Source organism: Rhinichthys klamathensis, unplaced genomic scaffold, assembly GCF_029890125.1.
Source record: "Rhinichthys klamathensis goyatoka isolate OS25496 unplaced genomic scaffold, OSU_Roscu_1.1 h1tg000222l_1, whole genome shotgun sequence".
Lineage (NCBI taxonomy): Eukaryota > Metazoa > Chordata > Actinopteri > Cypriniformes > Leuciscidae > Rhinichthys > Rhinichthys klamathensis.
This window is the reverse complement of record NW_026606746.1, coordinates 831,500-846,676: the sequence shown is the minus strand read 5'-3', so window position 1 is coordinate 846,676 and position 15,177 is coordinate 831,500. Positions and strand designations below refer to the sequence as shown.

General features: G+C 36.5%; 1 protein-coding gene across 1 annotated transcript in view; it reads left to right on the top strand.

Annotated features, from left to right (window-relative positions):
• ttyh3b (tweety family member 3b) overlaps positions 1-10,148 on the top strand; it is a 37,264-nt gene extending 27,116 nt beyond the window's left edge. The window contains exons 9-15 of the mRNA XM_056264566.1: positions 1,199-1,254; positions 1,341-1,433; positions 1,541-1,633; positions 2,605-2,741; positions 4,722-4,901; positions 6,266-6,341; positions 8,741-10,148. Coding sequence (XP_056120541.1) covers positions 1,199-1,254; positions 1,341-1,433; positions 1,541-1,633; positions 2,605-2,741; positions 4,722-4,901; positions 6,266-6,341; positions 8,741-8,914 — 809 coding nt within the window. The 3' untranslated portion in view covers positions 8,915-10,148. The remainder of the gene's footprint in view (positions 1-1,198; positions 1,255-1,340; positions 1,434-1,540; positions 1,634-2,604; positions 2,742-4,721; positions 4,902-6,265; positions 6,342-8,740) is intronic.
• Positions 10,149-15,177: the final 5,029 nt, after the last annotated feature.

The following is a 15,177-nucleotide window of genomic DNA, read 5'->3' as shown; positions in this document are numbered from 1 at the left end:
TTTTGCACAGTTTACACTGGGTTCACATTGAAATGCTTGTGACTAGGCTCAGATCACACAAAAGAAAGTACTAAATACTGGACTCAAAAACTCAAATGCCATTCATTTTAATCGTTTATTTATGTATTTGATTTGTGTTTTATTTACATCATATACTGATAATTCAGTGCATATCGATGTGTATCAAGTCTTGAAGTCAATACTCCTCACAGAAAATGTGTTTGCTGACAATCGCTCTCATTCATTCATTCATTGCTTTAAATGTTCTGAAGCATTGCTATGCAGAGGAGGCTTTCTTAAAGGGTGTTAATGTACAAAGCAGGTTTTGTATCCTGCACTCAGACCTTGGCTTTACTGGATAGACATGGATGTCATTGCTAATTAGTTCCCACAAGCTAAAAAAAAAATCAGCTTTGCATCACAGGAATACATTACATTTTAAAATATATAAAAATAGAAAACTGTTATTTAAAAAAATATATGATATCAATATTTTTATATCATGTAATAATAGCAAATGATAAATACACAACATTTCTGAAATTAAAATTAGTTTACACTATTTATTAATTCACTCAAACTTATTTTAAAGTAAAAATGATGTTATTATATTGTTGTTATATTGGGATTTCTTACAGTGACTTTTCATGATTTATTTTTTACATCTGCTCCTACTAAGAGTGTGATGATTTAGATCCTGAGGTTAATTAATCATTAAACCTCCGCCTGAGGTCAATCCACTGCTGCTCCTCTAATTCTCTTCTTTTTCTAGCACACAAACATGCAGTCTTATGGTTCAGATGAATCCAGTGTCTTTACAGTCATCTCTCTCATACACTCGTACTCACATTCACACTGCCAACTGGCTTCATTTGTTATGACATTAAGTTTGTTTTCTTTGTCAGTAATCTCAACCAGCTGGCTTAGTAAATAATAAACTAGTGGGTCACAGTGACTCATGAGAGGCAGATGCATGTACTGCTACCAACAGATTTTTGTTAGTTTGCATTACCTGTTTTCTTTGCAGAGCGATTTCAACAATAATTCCTTATCTAATCTAGAATTATCTGTTTGTTGACCAACGGAAGATGAGAGGAATGATGCGGAAACCTGTCATTATGTGATGATGAGTAAAAGAATGATCATATTTATTGGATTTCATATGTATTTATTATTATTTATGCTCTGTGTGTGTTAGATATCCTGCAGTATTATCTGAAGTGCAGCATGGGACAGACCAACCCATTTCAGCAGGTACTTAATTACTCTCGCTCTCTCTGTTCTCTTTCAAATGATCTCGTTCTCTTTCATGAATTATACATTATTCTTCTGATTTGCAGAAACTCTCCGGGAGCCATAAAGCTCTTGTGGAGATGCAGGATGATGTTTCTGAGCTCTTGCGTTCCGCTATCAGAGAATTCCCCAAGACAAAGGTGTGAGATTGCGGATGTCTTTAAGAGTAAAACTGTGCGTGGCTTTACTCCGTTTTCCGAATGTTTATCTGTTTATGTTCTTCGTCTCTCTCTGGGTTGGTTATCAGAGTAACCTGGAGGAGATGCAGGCGGTGTTAAACTCCACTGAAGTTAGCCTCCACCACCTCACTGCCCTGGTCGATTGTCGGAGCCTGCACATGGTATGCGTGTTTTGTGTAGAGATTTTTTATGACTCATCTCGGTTTACAAAATGTAGTGACAAAGTGATATGATTGTGAATGTTAAAATATGTCGCCTCTACCCCCAGTGTCTTACAAAAAACTTTTAGATGCACAATTTTACATTTATTTATTTATTTCACGATTATTATATTTTGTTTAGATTATCATAGTTATTGTAAAGCATGATTTTTATGATGGATTTTAATACTATAAAAGTGATAATATGGGTGTGGGACAAGGGTAAAACAAAGACAATACATAAAATGCTTTTTGAAAAATAGCACAAATAAATGATGGTAAAATGTTTAAGACATACACTACCGTTCCAAAGGTTGGGGTCATTAAGATTATTTATTTATTTTATTTTTTTGAGAGAGAGAGAGAGAGAGAAAAAGAAATTAATACTTTAATTCAGGACGCATTAAATTGTTCAAAAGTGACAATAAAGACATTTATAACTTTACAAAAGATTTCCATTTCAAATAAATGCTGTTCTTTTAAACTTTCCATTCATCAACGAATCCTGAAAACCAAAGCAGCATATTAGAGTGATTTCTGAAGGATCATGTGACACTGAAGACTGCCGTAACGATGCTGAAAATTCAGCTTTGCCATCACAGGAATAATTTACATTTATAAATACATTCAAAAAGAAAAGTAACTTTCACAATATTACAGTTTTGACTGATTTCTTGATCAAATAAATACTTTTGTGAGCTTGAGACTTTTTTCAAAAACCATTCAAATATCTTGCTGACCCCAAAATATTTGATATGGGTAGTGTATAAGTAAAAGAAAAAGCGTTAGTTTTAATAAAAATCAACCCCTTGAAGGAACACCCATATATTGCTTCCCACGATTGTGTTTGTACTTCCTTTACAGTGTGCAAAGACTTCTAAAACAAGAACAGACTGTTCATTTGACTCTTCATCTTTTTCTTTGTCTCACAGGACTATGTCCAGGCTCTGACTGGACTGTGTTACGATGGAGTTGAGGGTCTCATTTATCTGGTCCTTTTCTCATTCGTCACTGCGCTAATGTTTAGCTCCATCGTTTGCAGTGTGCCTCACACCTGGCAGAGCAAGAGGTGAGCGGGCAAGGGTCAAAAGAGAGGGAGGGAGGGGTGCAGGAGGGCAAAGTACCTTAAACTCAACTCCAGTAGATAGACAAGGACTTCATTTCATGGACATAGAATTGACTGCCAGTCACGTGTGTTTAATGCTTTTTTCACATCTGCTCCTTCTGTTTTCACATATTAATCATCTTCTCATGACCGTGTAGTTTATGTTGTCTTGTCGTTCATTCCTTTTTGTGTCATAGATTTGGAAAACCCACTGCCCCATAGTATGTGTAAGCGACACGCTTTTGTATTGCTCAATGGGTTACCTAAACATAGCTTGCATATGAAAGAAAAATAGTAGTATATTTTGAACGGAGTAATTTGAATTAAGGCGATGGAGGTATTTGCTTTTTGACTCACGGTGTAGCATCTGTCTGCGTCAGTGCGTGTGTTTCTCTGCAAAGGGAAAGAACAAAGAGACCCTATTCCAAATTCTGTGCAAAGGCAGACTGATATTTCTGTGGAAGATGTTGCCTCCCTTTGGACTTATGAAATTGCAAGCAAGGCTGATGTGCATTTGTGAAGAGTATCATCATCATTGAAACTATGTTGGTGATGTGAAACTGTTCATTTGTCTAGATTACACACTCGGCAAGGTGGTTTGGAAAAGGTCTGTTAAGAGTTACACGAACAATATGTCGATCAAAGTGGCATCCAAATCTACACCTTCACAGATCCACTTTTTCTTTTTTTAATTTCTTTCCTTTAAAATGCGTTCCTCCCCTCCCCCCTTTGTTACGTTTCAAATCCGATTCATAGTGGGTGTTTGTTGATTTAATGCATGACTCAAATCACTGAGAGAACGTTCAGTGGTTACTGAGGACAATCCATTGGACATGCAATGGACATCCACAGTAGTTTTTGTGAGTTTTAAGTTCTCTTGAATTGCTTCTGACTAGCATCATTTTAGTACTTTTACTTTCTCTATGGCTGTAGGATTGTTTTGACTTTTATTTTACTTATTTATTTTTTACATTGACTATGCACATGTATTAAAGCAAAGACATACAAAAAATGAATGGAGACGTTTTTTGTTTGCTTTAGCATCCTGACTGCCAATTTTACACTTAATCTAAAAATGCCCTGATGACTCTGATTGGTTTGTAATAGGTTGTAATGAGCCTAGATTTTCCATTAGTTGGCAGATAAACCATTTCCTAATTAGTTCAACCACAACATTCAGTAAGCCATTAAAAATCATGAATAAAAAAATCACTTGAGAGCATCAAGACTTCATGTACATTAGATTTTTCAGTAAAGAGTCAAATTATTTGAAATGATTTTAATTCAACATTTATTTTAATATAAATAATATCTAAAATATAATAATGTACACTACCACTCAAAAGTTTGGACTGTTTTAAACATTCTCTTATGCTCACTAAGGCAGCATTTATTTGATTAAAAACAAGGTAAAAACAGTAATATTGTGAAATATTACAATTTAAAAAAACTGTTTTCTATTTGAATATTTTGAAAGTTTAAAATGTATTTTAATTTAATACTTTTTTTATAGCCATTACTAAGATATGCAATATATCTCTAAAAGCACATTGCTTGGCTAAAAGGTGTTGAGAGGATTTTATTTGTTCTACTCATTGTAAGTGTGGAGTTGAATGAGATAAAATTGAATCTGAATGCATGCAATTCATATAAAACATGCAGTGACTCTAGCTTGAATAAGTTGGAGTGGGGGGGTGGGTTCTAAAAAAAAAAATAGGCCTATATATATTCCCACATAGTCATTAAATACGCTCTCAACAGAACTTTCCCTTTTGTCATGTTAACCGACAGAGATGAAACTGAGAAAACAAAAGCATTTGGCGTGAAAACTGGTTTTAAAGTTGTATTATTCACCAAGTCTAGTGAGAGGAGAGACTTTTGCCTTGCCCTGCCCTCCCCTCCGACCCAGGGGCACGTGTTTGACCTGTGCTAATTTGTCTGAAGGTCTGAGGAGGAGGATGGCGATGAGACTACGGCCACACTCGGGCCGCGAGCACCGCACGATAACCTGTACCGCGTGCACATGCCCAGCCTGTACAGCTGTGGCAGCAGCACCTACGGCAGCGAGGCTAGTCTCCCCGCTGCGGCACACACTGTCAGCAACGCACCAGTCACTGAGTACATGTGAGTGTAGCCACGCTAAACTCATCCTAATGCATGGGCTGGATCTGAAGGACCGTACCGGTATGACAGGTCCTGTAGTATAGGTTCGCAAGCATAGATTACTGCATGGGCTTTGCTGTATTTACCGTAGGTTTTCAGATTTCAGTTGTTAATACTGCATGGGTTTTACTTATTAAAGTTATTATAAATATAGAGCTGTAAACAGCGTGTAGAAACAAACATATTATGGCATGGGAAGTATAAGCAGATTAGGGCTGCACCATATTGGAAAAAAATGATATTGCAATATTTCGTTTTTCTGCCGTATATATTGCGCGACATAAACTATTTCACCAGATGACTTGAATAGCTCTTTTTGGATAGAATTAATAATTCTAGAATGATTGGGATGATTTTGTAGGGCAGTAAAACTGCATAGAATATAATAAACAAATTACAAGCATGGATAAATACAATAGAACAAAGATACAAATGAAATAAACGGTGCTTCGTTTTTCAGGTGAGTCTAACAGTATTCAGGTACAGAAATGTAAAATAAAACTGCTTAGTCTTAACTGTATAAATTAAATATAATTAATCTTTGTTAAAGCTGCAAAAGTGATTTTCTTTTTGTATTTTGGTGTTTAATTAACAGCAGCGGGTATATTAGGCTGCTGTCACTTTAAGATGGAATGCACAGATCCAATATAATGATACGCATCTGTTTTCTTTCTAAGTTGTTTTATGTTCACGTAAGCCGTAAGTGACTATTTACGAGGATACTCGGCGAGACAGGCATGTCCGCTCAAGCACAAATAGATGTGAAAGAGAACTAAATTCGGTGTTCAAGTGTGTGCGCAGCACAGAAAACAGTGCGCGAGTTTCAAATTGAGTTCTCTTTCGCATCTCCTTGCACTCGAATGGTTTAAAATGGCTTAAATGTTTTAACTGACAGGACCTAAAACAAGTGCACATAATAAACCTGCGCTCTATGATGGTTAAACTTCGCAATTAATCTGAGAATCACATGCCTGGTCCGTATGGATCGACTACGATCCCTATACTTTACATAGGGATGCACAAATCGATGCTAAAACAATATATCGTGCAGCCCTAAAGTAGATAATTCAGCTTGTGCAATTAGGTTTACCCTGTAAATATAGATGATGTTTCACACATCCTAAGCGATATCTATAATGTACCTCTACATATATAGTGGATATGACTTAATATAGTGCATAGTGGTATCACCCAATGGCTTTGCGCATTACTCCTACCCTGCAGTTCAAAGCTTTGTCAGATTTGTAAAGTTTAGTGCATCGCGGTGTGGAAATCCCTCCCATGAAGAGGGAGTCAGAGTAACTGGTGTCTCGTTTGTGACGCAGGAGCCAGAATGCTAACTTTCAGACCCCTCGGTGCGAGAACACGCCACTCATTGGCAGAGAATCCCCCCCGCCGTCAGTAAGTGCACAAGCACATTTACACAAACACACATGTCTGTAGATGTACAGTCGCTATTTAGCGTACTGTCACACATTCAGTTACTCTTTTATTAGATAGCATGGATCTTCCTGCAACCCTGCCCCATGATTGACACAACTGATTTGTAGTTGCCCTAAATTGCTTAGATAATCCAGACAACAGGATGTTAGAGTGGTAGTATTTATGCCTGTCTCTTACTGATAAGTATGTAATTACCAGCTTTGACAACTGTCAAACTTCGATTTTACCATAGTTATATTATATTGGTGAACACTGTCAACCCAAACACATACATAAAGAGTCTGGAAGGTCATTTTGGCAGCCTGTATGCAACACTAATTACAAGTCGTCTTTGCATAACCGCCACAAAAAAGTCCTCACAAAGAACAAGGTGAGATGGCACGAGCCAAATTTCTGTCATCATTTGTTTATTTTCTACCTTCGAATTTGATTGATAGGTTCTCTTTTCCATACAATAAAAGAAAACGCCAATGGAAATGACGTGGTCCAAACATGACAAAAAAGCACTGTAAAAGCTATTTATACAACCAGTCTAGTCTTAGATAGCTTTATGTGAGGAACAGACCTAAATTGTCATTTTTAGATGTAGTGTTTTTACAATACCTTGAAAAATATTGATATTCAATACCATGGGTAATTATTATCATTATTATTATTATTATTATTATGGCAGAAATATATTACTTTTATAATACAACTGAACTGTACAAAAACCCACTTTATATTTAGTATATTATTTTACTTCACAAATGCAAATGGTTTACAAACACTTCTCATTGCAAATCTGCTTGAAAGTATGAAATTCTGTAATCATGCCCACAAAAATCTGAGAGAAGAGAGAGCGTGGTACAAGTGCAAGGTACCAGTGTATCAGTGCTGCGGAAAAGGAGTATTTTTAATAACATTAGGGAAGATTCTCTGCAAATAACTTGCATTTCAGTCCGTTCCTCACACAAAGCTTTTGTATGGCTTCTGAAGACTTGGAATATAATGTATGGTTTGTATAGACTACTTTAAGGGTATTTCTATGGTGCCTTTTTGCCATTTTTCTTTAATTTGGTCCATTTCCATTCATCTGCATTGTATGAAAAAGGGGCTGCATGAACATTTTGCTAACTTTCTCCTTTTGTGTTCTATGGAAGAACATTGTATGGGTTTGGAGTAAATGGTAATAGATTATGCATTTTTGGGTAAACCATTCCTTTAAAGCATATTCTGAGACGGCATTCATTTTTCTTCTTCAAGTCAAGGCCCCTCATTGAGTGGAAGTGGGTTTTGCAATGCTTTTCAGAATCCTGGAGTTTGCATGATTGCATGTATAGTCAATGACGAGACCAGAGAATGCCTCTCTTGGTTCAAGTGCGGTGAATAGGGGAGCATGGTACTCTTTTTGAAGTAACAGCGCAGCTCTTTTAACCAGACTTGGCATGCAAGGGCATCCTTCATCCTCCGATTAGTTAGTTCAGAAAACTCCGACTTCTAAGCGGCGCTCTCACTCCGTTTTACTTTCTAGGTGTTTTTTTCCTTTTGAATCTGTGTTCATGGGCCCTGGACGTGACGCATGCGTATTCAAACTCCAGACTGGAGAGACCACCCAAGAAACCATGTTTCTTTGAAAGGATTTTATCTTATTCTCAATAATGTCATGGTCCAGGTCCAGGATGCTGCTTTTTGGTGCCTGTTCATGCAGGAATTGGAATAGCCGATATATTACGGAATAGTCTCTCCTTCTCTGGATTTTATGATTCAAAATATGCATGAATTTTGTCTCTTTCTCACCCACCTGAAAAACATAGCTCATGCATGTCTGTTTTGTAAACTGTCTCACATTATAACCCAAGTTGTTAATATTCCCCCACATATTTCTGTATATATGTGTCATTCTCATTCACTGCCGTTTTCTTTTCCTATTTGTTAGTGTCAATTTCTTCTTTTCTATTTATTTTCACATTAATTGCACTCTTTTTAAATCAATTTGCACTCAAAAGTCGAGCTCGAGGAGAAAAGTATCTTATCGCTTAATGTTAATGTGCATCATCACAGTAACCTTTGGCTTTAAAAAACCATCAGGCTGTCCAAATGGCTGTCAGTTTGTCTGTAACGCATGTGAGTGAGTTAGCAAGAGCGACAGAATGAGGTTCATATTTATATGTGCTTCATGTTTGTAAGACTCTATGGCTATAATCTGTCCTAATGGCCATGTAGAAATTGTAACCTTTCCTTACTTTGACTGACTAAATAATTTTATGATCCATATTCTGAAAAAAAGTTTTGTATTGTACTGTTAAAAACCTCTTCAGAATGATGTGATGGTGTTTTCCCTCCCCTTTTCCTTGTTTTCTCACCCTGTTTTGCAGTACACCTCAAGCATGAGGGCCAAATATCTGGCAACCAGCCACCCAGACCAGTCCAGGCCATCAGAATCCCAGAACGGTCTGGAGCCCAACATGCGACCAGACTTGATCAGCCGCTCAGCTCCCAATAGCCGACCAAATTCAGCTATCCACCGACCCCACTCCGCCATCCATTAACCATCCTCAAATGCGTAACCAATATTCATCTACCCGTCAAGTCCACCAGTACAAAGTTTGTCTCCACCTCGATGTTCAGACATTTGCTAGTAAAGAAATTCACCCTAACATCTTTATCCGATTGGAATCAGCCATCCATGCTTATATACTCTGGCTTTTTAAAGACTCCATTCAACCAAACTTTTGTTAAAACTGCCCTTTTTTTTACTCCTCTAATCGCACACAATGCATCACAGCAACTACACTGCCCTCTTCTGGAGGACTCCTCTCAGTCGTCTGCACAGTAATTCCCATACTACCCTCACAGAGAGTCTCTCAGGGCAGCCATATTGGCAAGGACTGCAGGACCACATTACCACAGCAGGATAATGGTTTACACCACTGTCATTTTTAAGAGTCTTGCCGTGCTGTGCAAGAAATGTCACCTATGACATTTGATTTTATGATGGAGTTCTATTTTTAAGTATTTCGCAAATTACACTTGTCGATATAGTTTAACAAGGTTTTAACGATGCAGCTTTTGCGCTTTCTCTGCAGTTCCTGACAATATGGCAGTGTTCTACTAGTACAGCCACAATCCAAGGTATCCATCATTGCAATTTAATGTAAACGGAGATCTTTACAAGTGTTTATGGGTTCACTGCATACTTGTGACTCTGTGGATTAACAAATGTTTCTGTCATTGAAGGCCATTCTTTGTATTTACAGTACAGTGTAATCTATGGTGTTCTACAGTGTGAATTGACAGCCATCAAGCCTTTGAGCCATTATGCACATTCAGTATCTTATTCTAGAAGGGAAACAATTGCACAGCACACTAACAGTGTGTTTGCGTGCGTGGCATGTTTGCCTTGTGCATTAGTGAGTGTGTTTTAACTCGGCACAACTCGCGAGCTTTGCTCTTTGTAAATAGTAAGTGTTTTTGTACTTAAAAATGTCTAAATGATCAACACTACAAACTTGGTGCACTAATCTTCTGTGTAACAGTGCAGTGCAACATTTGCCGTGGCTTAAAGCTGCAGTGAAGAATACCTGTAAAAAAAAATTGTCAATGAACTCTGTGATGAAATAATAGTACATGTTTTGTAGACATATCACTTGAATTTGTGAATACACTTGTGGGTGCTTGTGTGTATGTGCACACTTTAAATGTGAATATTTCTAACGGAGGAAAATTTGCTCAGTGGAAAAGGAGAAGGGATACCTGGACATAAAGAGAAATGCCTCCCCACTGCCCCACATGTAAATCTTTTTTTTTTCTTTTTTTTTTCTCTCTCTTCGTTGTCCAGGCTTCACATTCTTTAGAAGGAGATTTTTCTTTGTCTTTTGTTTTGTAGTGAATCAGATTTGATTTTCACCATGGTCAGCCTTTTTCTTTATTTCTGTTTTACATCAATGGGGAAACACTTCTCTGTGGTGTTGATGAATCTGCAATATGGACACTGGACGTGTGCCACCAACAGGACTTTTGTGGTTTCGCCTCCTTTCCACCACAGGATTATTTTTTTTTTTTAAATGGATAGGGGAAAAAACTGATGGGACAATGAAACTGTGGAAAGTTCCTCCTTGTCATGCAGTCACTAAGTAAGACTTGTGTGGATGTAGTGTAAGATAACCTAGCTGTCTTTACCAGTGCAGTATTGTTGGTTTCATTTACTTGCATCCAGTGTCATAACGCTGACATTAGTGTTTAGACATTGTCATGACGCCAATCAACCGCTAATGTTATCATGCGTAAAATGTGGCATCTAATGCCACTCTCGAGACATCGCGATTCTTGAACGTAGGTGTTTATGGATTCTTTTAATTTGAATAAATATCATAAATTACATTAGCAGGTAGAAATGTCATTTTAAACTGGAAGATGCTATAATGCTCTATCTTTTCTGACTTTGTGACACCCTCAGTCGATTGAGGTTGCGTGTTGTTTGAATTAATCTTTTTGTGTAACAAAAGTGGATGCTGTGTTTGGATGCAAACAGGAAAGGGCTTGTATCCCTAACCCTTAAAACTCATGCACAGATATGCTTTGACCATGTAGTGTCAGGCAACCACGGTTACAATCCTAGAAAAACACTCATGCACAAAAAGCAACACTAAACGTTTCACATAAACACAGAATATTACAGAAAAAGTCATAGTGGACAAAAATGCACCTTAACACTCAATAGACACAATGTAAAAATGCTCTAAAATATGTGAGTCTTTTTGCAGTATTTACATGTATTCAACCACTAACCATTATATAGAGACAATCCAAATGTTCAGATCTATGATTCTGTACCATATGATGCAGTTGCACGACTGAAGGAAAAATATTAGGAAGAAATATTCTGCCTTTCGTAACATTTTCATACAGTAACCTTTCTTTCTGTAAATGTACACATTTTTTTTCTAGCGTATTGTTAGCTTTCAATTGTATAGACCATAACAAATGAGCCTACTCACTCCTTTCTAAATGTGAATAATGATTTGTCATAAATTGATGTTTTGATAACAATTCTTATGGATTTTTCATGTTTTTTATTTTTATTTTTTTCATTTGTGATTTAAGATGTTGTACATGTCAGGAAAATTGATTTTCTGAGCCTGGATTTAATGTTTTAATAATATATTAAAATGAACTTATCTGGTGCAGGGTGTTGAGCATCAGTGCCTGAAGACAGAAAAAGACTTTATCGAGGTATGCATTTATCAAGGTATGCTCTTAAAAAAAATCTTGGCCCTGGAATTTTGATGCTTAAAATGGAAAGATAAGCTATGAACGTATGCCAAAGTACTTGAATAGAGAATTTGTACACTTGTTTGTTTGAAAACTGCATGAAGTATGTGAGCAGGTGTACATTTAAAATTAGATCATGTTGTAGTAGAACAACAAAAAAATGCAGTTGGGCTGTTAATAAACTGCTATCTTTAAATGCCATATAGAAAAGTAGTCTAAACTTGTGTGTTGTTCCTGGGATGGCTGCTATCCAAAGCCATTATTATAACATGCACTAGACACGTGTAAAGTAGGCTACATTGGTATTGCTTGTATAGACATTGATTTAGTATTAAAGGGATGGTTCGCACTAAACGGAAAATTCTTTTTTCATATTCACCCTCATGTCGTTTCCAGGATTCCAGAATTTCCAGGGCCCAGACTGCTCTTTTTCATATCTCACCTACTACCGCAATGGGGAGTTGGGTTTACAAGCAACAAAAGTTGCCACCAAATATATTTATATTTTTGTGAATTTAAACAAGTCTATAATAGGCCTACATATCTGTTCAATACTTGTCTGTATTAAGTTCCGTTGTCACGTCTTATTTTCGCCACACGTTTTCTGGCACCAGGATTCGTTCGTTGGAGAGACGCATTTTTAATATTGCTACAACTAGTAGACATGCAGCCAGCTATACAACAGCCTAATTTTCATAAAATAAAAAAAAGACATCTAGGTTATTTTCAGGTAATGTTACAGAGGCTGTGTAAAAACAATTTAATTGTCAAAAAAAAAGAAAGAAAAGATTTTCTCTTTAAATCGTTTAAAAGACCATTGTGTGAAGTTGGTGAGTTGATCAGTTTAGCGCGCGCGGCAGTTTTGTCCACAGTTTTAAAGTCCACATGACACCAAAATTTAACTTATTTGGCTTTTAGTATGAATATGTTAGCCTAATTGTTATTTATAAGCTAGTGTGCTCCAAAACAATGACAAAATTCGCATGATTTGGAAGATAAACATTCAATTTTGATGACATCACTCTGCACTTCAGCTTCTCATCAGATTTACTGTCCAATCAAATGCTCTCTAGAATCTGACGTGTCCCGCCCTACATTATAAATCGCTCATTTGTTCAGAGTCACACGTTTACTATTTTCTACGTGGTAAATGGCCTATAGTAGGCTACATTAAAAGCGAAAGCGAGAATGGGAGTATATTTGGATCAATATAACTTTGATTTTATAGTTATCACCAATCACCGCACTGCCACTCCTCAGAGTAGCCTTTGTTGACATTCATGAATAGGCTATTTAACAAATAATCAATATCTTGATATTTCGTTTTCATATAAAAGGGTCAGGAGACCAAATTTGTTTGAACTTTTGTCTGCTTAGGCTTATTCAAGTCTTGGTTGTTTAACCCTTGTGCGTCCATAAGGACATTTATGGACATTTTTGTCTTTTTCAGTTTTTGCCTGTGTTAACGCTGACTGCATAAATTTTGGCACAAGTGAGTATTTTTTGGGGGGAATTTTACTATTTCACCCCCATTTCCTTTAATAAATCTATTTTGCACTAGGTACACAAAACAGTTTCACTAGGATCTTAAGAACAAAAATGTCCCGATTGAAACCCATTAAAACTGCCATTTTTAATCCCATGATACAGTCTTTGTTAATAGGCTTTCAATCTGTTGGCAAGGCTTCAAAATAAACATGTTTACTATTTTTTACCAGATGGTGCCTTTTTCTCAGATTTGGCCTAAAGCAAATCGCTTTATTCCTGTTTTCTGCTTCTGCAGAGCCAATTGGATAAATTATAAAGCTATAATGTTTTAGCGGCCAAGGGTCTTTTTTAAAAATGAGACCAAACTTTAGTCTGTGCTCCAAAGCTTACAATTTTTATGACAGTTTTTTGTTGTTGACATTTTTGTCCTCTAGGACCTAACTTTTTCAAATTGATGCACAAGGGTTAAATTATGATATGGTGTATTGTAATTGCATCTATATCACAGGGCTTATACGAATAATGCTCCAGAGTAATTGCAGTAGGCACAGACGTAGAACAGAAATTCTGCACAGATGGTGTGCCAGAAAATGGGAAACTCTTACTTAGCCTATAATGAATTCAGAAAAAGGAGAAATATATCACATGAAATGTGCTGACAGGTGAAAGTAACATTGTGGTCCAGAACAGAGTGTGAGTTAATTAAGGGATGAACGGGTGCAGATCTACAGTAGCTATACACATGTGAGCTTGGTTTCTCTCTCAATCATATGCTATTATTGCATAAAGAAATTATTCTTTTTTGGCCCCTTAACATGTTGCAACGTGCAATTGTTTTCATAACAATATTATTTTTTATATGTGTAATGATGAAAAGAATAGTTTATATTTATTTTTTAAATTGCAATTTATTTAAGGAAGTTCTGATTTAAATTTTGTTTATTTATTTTTTTAAATCGTGTCCACTCCAGACTGATGTATTTCAGTATAGTCTAATGAGAGTGAGATTTTTATGGTAGAGCAGAAAATGACTAGGGTGGGCTTCTATTATTAATTTCATTCTATTTACTACATTTCATCACTTTACAACTTAAATATTTAAATGATTGTACCTGGCTGGACGTGCTCTTCTTGCCACAGGGTTGCTCAGGAGGAAAGCACAGCTGGTGACCGGCGGCTGTCAGTGTCTTCATCTGCCGCGAGGGGGCGCATGTGCGCAGCGATCGCACACAGTTAAAGACAAAGCTTCAGCTTGCCTTGAACCTCAACCGATAACTCACTCATCTCCTTTACCAGAGGTCGTGAACAGGTAACTGACGCCTCAACGCGCTGGATTTAATGGAAGTCTGTTGGAAAATGTACGTTGATATTTACCTGGAGGACATATATTAACTTTTGACCTATTGGAAGATACATCAGAGCGTTATGATCGTTTGAGTAAGTAGCCATCCATTTCAAATCCATCTGTGTGTAAAATTAGCTGTGTTCTGTGTCGACTGCTGAATATGTTTCGTCTTTTTAAAATATATATTTTATCTACAATTATTATTGATAGCAATAACATTTATATCGAGGGCATAGTGTTTTAATAAGTTATGAAGATATTTCTGCTTTTTTAATCTTAAATTATTTAACTTCATCGGCATGTAGGCCTATATTATTATTATAAAATATTATGTTTTATGTTATTTTATATTCATAAAATAAAAATGGTAACCAATAAGTACAAGCGTTTTTATGAATGGATTAAAACATTTGCAACACCATTCATGATTATACATCAGCATGACTGCAAATCAGTTTGACAGGTGAATTGGGGAAAACAAAGCTATTTATTGATACAAAGTAAAAACCTTTCTGTCTTATTTACTGCTGTAAGCACTTTAAATTTAATATGGGAATCTCAGCTTCCCTTATACACACACTATGCAGCGTGAGACTGAAAGTATGAATAAATCAAAGGATTTGGAAAGCTTTTACTTGTTCGCGGCTTTTCTACATTCTTTTAAGGGGTATGTGAATAAATGTGTATGTCCGTGGCGTGTCATGTGCA